Source organism: Ziziphus jujuba, chromosome 5, assembly GCF_031755915.1.
Source record: "Ziziphus jujuba cultivar Dongzao chromosome 5, ASM3175591v1".
Classification (NCBI taxonomy): domain Eukaryota; kingdom Viridiplantae; phylum Streptophyta; class Magnoliopsida; order Rosales; family Rhamnaceae; genus Ziziphus; species Ziziphus jujuba.
The window spans coordinates 1827235-1832997 of NC_083383.1; the positions used below are offsets into that span (position 1 = coordinate 1827235).

General features: G+C 37.8%; 1 protein-coding gene and 2 long non-coding RNA genes across 3 annotated transcripts; 1 reads left to right on the plus strand and 2 right to left on the minus strand.

Moving 5' to 3' along the window:
- Nucleotides 1-626: 626 nt before the first annotated feature.
- On the minus strand, nucleotides 627-963 carry LOC125422848 (uncharacterized). Its single transcript, XR_007241329.2, has 2 exons — nucleotides 824-963; nucleotides 627-716 (listed from the first exon to the last, which is right to left on the minus strand). It is a non-coding gene; the product is annotated as an uncharacterized LOC125422848 (long non-coding RNA).
- On the plus strand, nucleotides 861-3228 carry LOC125422847 (uncharacterized). The gene is made up of 2 exons (XR_007241328.2): nucleotides 861-1001; nucleotides 1490-3228. It is a non-coding gene; the product is annotated as an uncharacterized LOC125422847 (long non-coding RNA).
- On the minus strand, nucleotides 2659-5357 carry LOC107420415 (pathogenesis-related thaumatin-like protein 3.5). The gene is made up of 3 exons (XM_025075176.3): nucleotides 5150-5357; nucleotides 4335-5028; nucleotides 2659-3401 (listed from the first exon to the last, which is right to left on the minus strand). Exons 1-3 carry the CDS (start codon nucleotides 5205-5207, stop codon nucleotides 3203-3205), a joined length of 951 nt encoding a protein of 316 aa, XP_024930944.3. The 5' UTR covers nucleotides 5208-5357; the 3' UTR covers nucleotides 2659-3202.
- Nucleotides 5358-5763: the final 406 nt, after the last annotated feature.

The following is a 5763-nucleotide window of genomic DNA, read 5'->3' on the forward strand; positions in this document are numbered from 1 at the left end:
TCATAATTGCGAGTCTTGAGTAAATAGTTACAAGAATGCCAATGAAATTGCTTTCTTAAAGTCACAAAGAATCACGTAGCACACAAGAAATTGTGATTTTGCTTCGAGTAATGAAAATGTATTGGGAGAGAGAAGTGGTTCAGTAAAAGCAATTTCATCTATAGGATTATCCGGTTTTAGAATGTAAATGTGCACGTTTTCAGCCCTTATAATTTAAAAACAAAACCACTTTGAAGCTAATAAGACTTGGAATCTGACAATTGGCAATTTGAGTCAAAGGTATTAATGGATGCCTCACAGCTATTTTTCTAATGGATATATGTGGCTTTTTGCAGGGAGAGCACCTAAGCCGCCTAAATTACAATCATTTGGTCCACGTGTACATAATATAAATAAAATATAAAATATATGTATCAAATATATAAATATCTTAAAGTTCATCCCCTATTTTATTATTACACGCATATCTTGTTTGTGTTGGAAGCAGCGCTCGCATTGGATGGCAAAACGACGAAAGGACTTGAGGAAATTTATGTTGTGGCACCAAATTTACGTTTATTTATTATGTGTTTAATAAAAAAAAAAAAAAAGGCAAAGAAAAAAGAAAGAATTATGATGTAGAAATATCTAAAAAAGACAATTTAATAATGTTGCAATATATCCCTCAACCGGTGGACTGAATTATTTTGATCCTTTCATATCCAATCGATCCCGCACTAGAAATCAAATAAAATAAATGCATAAATAGCAACAATAATAATTATAATAACCAAAAAAAAAAAAAAATTAAAAGAGAGAAAATGCCGGCATGGGGATATTGAACCTGTGGCACAGGGAAATTCTGTGAATTCTCGGTGGATAAGGAGGGGATGAAGTTGGACGGTACGCAGTGAGTTGCTTTTGAGCACGCGATAAGATATATGACGAATCACCCAACACACTGCCATTTTGTTGATGTCCACCTTTCCAACCATATATGACTGTGACTGCACCTAGATCCGGTAACCCACCACTATCGAATCTTTTGATTATACAGTCCGCAGCCTCTATCTGTGTTTTTCACACTTTGCAAACCTATTTCGTCCAAACTCTACCACCATATTCTTTTTGTATTTCACGTTTATTTACTAGATAATTATATAGGTACGTTACGTATATATAACTAGCTCCTTACATGATGGAAGAGAAGGTTGCTTCAAATTCACAAATTTAAGTGTGAAACAATTGATATTATTCTCCTTTCTGACAAAATTTATAATAAACCAATGAAAATTACCAGTAGACTTATAGGCCCCATAATTGATTATTTATTCAAATGGGAATCTGATCCCGTGAATTTTGTCTATTTGTAAATATTAGACAGGTTTCATTTGTTTAATTTGATGCATGATTGGCACATTTACATAGGGTCTCTAATTTCGTGTGTATTGCGAATTGTTATTCTTACGAACAGCTTCTAATTTGTTTGTTTCTGTATTCAAATCGCCAGGACGACGGCAAAGGGTTTCAAACAAACTCAAAAAAACCATACAATGCCAACACAAATTGGCATATGACATAAAAACTTTTACACGGATGCATGGGCAATCAAGAGTTGCAGGCCCAATAGCCCTACCCCTGCATAGAGTGAGAACTCCAGCACATATGCAATATATTTGACCTTATTAATTTAAACGTCAATAAGCGCGAGTTCATTCAGTGATGGAAGATGTATCTATACAACCAGGTGCAATATAATCAAAAAGGGTAGAGCAAGTAGAAGAAAATCATTGTCTTATTATTTGGAAGGTTTGAAATTGTGGATTCCAACATAATAAATTTTATTTTTATTTCTTGATGCAATGTCATATTGCATAATTAAAAGGTTGTATATATCTAATATGAAGTCTTGTAAAATTTTAAATAGTTTTCGGGTTGAAGAATTCCATGAAAAATCCATTTTTTTCTTTTTTAAAAAAAAAAAAAATCGCTAGGTGCAATATTGTACATGAATTTTGTGAATGTCAACTCACCCGTGCTTATGTTTGTCAGCTTTTGGGATTGGCCTAATTAGGATATTTGGTACAAGTAGTTAGTAGTAGTAGAACAAAAGTCAACATAAAGACACGTAAAACTAAGCACTACTAGAACTTCACCAAAGGACGTCCTCATTTTCATAGCTACTCACTCATTGTTAAGGTCCCTTGAGCAGAAGAAAATTAAAATAGCAAAAAGAAAAATTAAAATGGGGCAATGGAACACCAAAGGACGTCCTCATTTTCATAGCTACTCACTCATTGTTAAGGTCCCTTGAGCAGAAGAAAATTGAAATAGCAAAAAGAAAAATTACAATGGGGCAATGGAACACCGCAACGGAGGCTGATAAAAATATTTTAAAAAAAATGATCACTTCGATCCGTAATTGCAATTTTATATTGTTGATTAGTCATCTCAACCATCACATTCCACGTCTCCAACACTCGTACCTTTATTTATTTATATTATCCACTGTACCTGTATTTCATTACCTTATTCTTACATTTTCATTTTATAATTCATATATAGCTATCAGACCAAAAAAAAAAAAAGAAGAAAAACTCATAAATTCTATTAAATATTATATACCTCACCAAAAATATAATACGCTCAGTGATAATATGATATCAAACGCAGGGACAATTAGAGCTAATATTTTTTATATATTATAATATAAAAGAAAAAAATTCAATTCACTTGGAACCAAATTTTGGTAGTTACATGTAAATCACTGTGATACATTCTCGAAACAAACAAATGAATCCCATCCCAACCCTAACCTACCCTACCTTCCTTTTAACATAAAGAATCAGATAGATATGTTTAAATAATTCCCTATTTCTCAACCTAATAACACAGCTCAACCTCATGCAATTTGCAACCCCAGCCCCACCCACCACTCTCTTTGCCCATTCAATTACCGTACTTGTTCTTCTTGATGATTTTAGAAAAACTGATAATAATAATAATAATAATAAAAGAAAAATAAAGGAATAAGCCATTAATTGACAGGTGAGCTTTTTCAATCATGACACAATTCCACGTCACCATGTCCCACCTCGTGGGTCTCCACCCAGGTCACAAAGGACCGTAGGGTCCACGCTGAATAGTAGGACAAAAGCCATGGGGCAGGTTTTGGAAGCTTGTGGGCCAACCCTCCCGATGAATTCATCAGTTAGCGAACGAGTTAGAAGAGCTGCCACAACCGCCAAATTGCCACCGTGATGCTGACCACACCGGCAAGTGCATGGGATCCGAACGCGTGGGGACACGTGGACGGAGATCCACTGAAATCGTCTAAGGCAGCACCTTCGTACACCATTGTGTTGTTGATGAGCGGTGGGCTTGTGCTCGGCGTGTTTTGCTGCCCCTGCGACGCTTTCTGGCTGCATATTTCAACAACGTTCATTACTAAAACTTTACCATAATCCATAAATTAATATCACAAAAATCGATGTGCACGTGTTGAAGTATGATTGGGTGCACATGTAACTTTCCCCATCTAACCGTTACTAATGCTTCGAAAAGTGTGCAACCGTCTTATTTTACGGGCTTGGAATTGGGACGGGAAAAGTATAATCAAAGTGTAAAAAAGTTGTATGGGAATTTGGATATTATTTGAGCGAAGGATGATTTCCAATTTCAGATCCAGGGATCCCCAGCATTGGAGACCAGGCTTCGGAGACGGAATTCTGAAGAGGACTCAGCATCAAAATTTGACACCAAAACTCGATAAGACCGTATTGTCCCTCCTTTTTGACTTTTTTTTTTAATTCATCTTTGGTGGTGGACAACTTCCTATAATTTAGTGGACAACTTCCTATAATTTAAGTGTGTGAGATGACCGGATTGTTTGCCACTATCAATTGGTTTCCAAGTTCTGACCAAATTTCCTAACGTTTTATACAACGGAATGAATTTGACTAATGAATATTTTTGCGACATAGACAAAATTTTTCTTTTTCTTTAAGGGACATAGATGGATGAAAATGTTAGCTAAGAGCCGTGGAGTGCATGTTCTGGTGTCCTACTGAATCGAAATCACTAAATCGAAATCACTAAAACACCCTTCATTATTGCCGTAACTGACTGATGACCTAATATAGCATTCCTTTTTCTTTTTTCTGCCGACGTGAAAAAGTTAGGCCTTTCCATTGAGACACGATCTTAACTTAAGCCCCCCAACGTTCATATTTGCAGCCTTTTTTCACTCAACCTTTCTAGGACAAGATTTGATTTACCCCTTTTATTATTTTATAACGTTACCTTGGGTGAAAAAAAGTAAAAGTATAATAAAGAGGAGTTTTGTGTAAATTTACCTGGTACTTGGGGATGGACAGAATGTGATTGTGTAATCCGCCGACGCACATGTGAACGTGCTGGTCTTATCGTCGTATGCATAGCTGTAAGCACGTGGGCATGCCTTCTTGAAGATCTGAGAGTAGGAAGATGGTTTACAGGTATCAGGAGTAGCATACGCGCCACTGCAGCAGTATTGCGGCTGGCGAAAAGCTTCGCACGCGCTCTTGCATGCCACACCTTCACTGCCTTCCACGCTCGTGACCTTGAGCTCCGAAGGGCACGCGCCGTTCAAATCCACCACGCATCCCGTGCTTGTACAATTCTGGCCGGTACCACCCTGGGGTTCAACAAGCATAGGGATGTTGTACCCATCGACCAAGCTCACATCGAAGAAATCTAGACCACCAGCGCCGTCGAGAGTAAACTCAGCCAGCGTGGCAGGTGGAGTAGCGCCACTCCCTACGCATTCCAGCTTTCCGGAGCCACAATCACCTGTGACGCAGGAGAACTTCCCGGCGGAATCTTGAGAGCAATGGGTTCGTCCCCAGAAGCGGCCACCCCAAGAGGTTGGTGCGGTGAAGACCTTCGACTCACCCTTTTGGAGAGCGAATCCGGTAGTTGGTAGAGGTGATACACCCGCGTTTGAAAGAATGCCTGGCCATACTGTGTACTCGCACTTGTTCACTATTGTGAAAGTTGTTGATACGGCCCCTGTTTTAACCAAAAAACTATACTATGTTAACGAAACCAATTCTATAGCCATGAAAAAATACGGATTAATTGAAGATGAACAATTTGGTAACAGCTTTTTTAATTACGTCATTGTTGTTACCTGATGTTAATTGCTCAAGTGTTAGCACAAAGATTAATAATGGCATTAGTTGAGCCATATTAATTTAGAAGCTGGAACCCAAATATAAAAATTAAAAAATAAGGAAGATTGTGGGAGGAAGAAGAAGATGATGATGGTTTAGCTGAATTCTGAAACACCAAAATTAATACTCTCTCTCCTCCCACGGAGAGCAGCAGATTTAGAGATTTAAGTTGCGATTCTTTCAAGTTAGGGGATATGGAGTATTTATAAAGGGAAAAAGGAAAGGGCGTGCCGTTCTTTCACTTTGTTTGTTTGTTTTTTTTTTTTTTTTTTTTTTTTTTTTGTGGCTTATTGTGTGGGGACCGGGGACACCTTGAAATTAAAAAACTGACGTCGTTTCGCTCTGGGAAATACGAGATAACGTTAACTTGCAGTAAAGCCCGGCCTTGTGTCACGGACTTGTTTGTTTGCCCTTCAAGCCGTGCGGCCTTAGTTGCTATTCCGACCCTTTGTTGCAACTAAGTAAGCCTTTTGCCCACTTAAAGAGAAAGCTAAGCAAAGAAAGCTAGAGCACAAAGAGAGAATGAAAGTATATTACTTGAAAGAGAGCTTTACAAGTATAGATGAGATTT

Excerpts from the sequence above, each read along its gene's own strand:
- LOC107420415 (XM_025075176.3), bottom strand. The coding sequence starts at position 5,207 with ATGGCTCAACTAATGCCATTATTAATCTTTGTGCTAACACTTGAGCAA. Across the intron at positions 5,029-5,149 it reads ACTTGAGCAATTAACATCAG|GGGCCGTATCAACAACTTTC; the intron begins GTAACAACAATG and ends TGGTTAAAACAG. Across the intron at positions 3,402-4,334 it reads TGTCCATCCCCAAGTACCAG|CCAGAAAGCGTCGCAGGGGC; the intron begins GTAAATTTACAC and ends TGAAATATGCAG.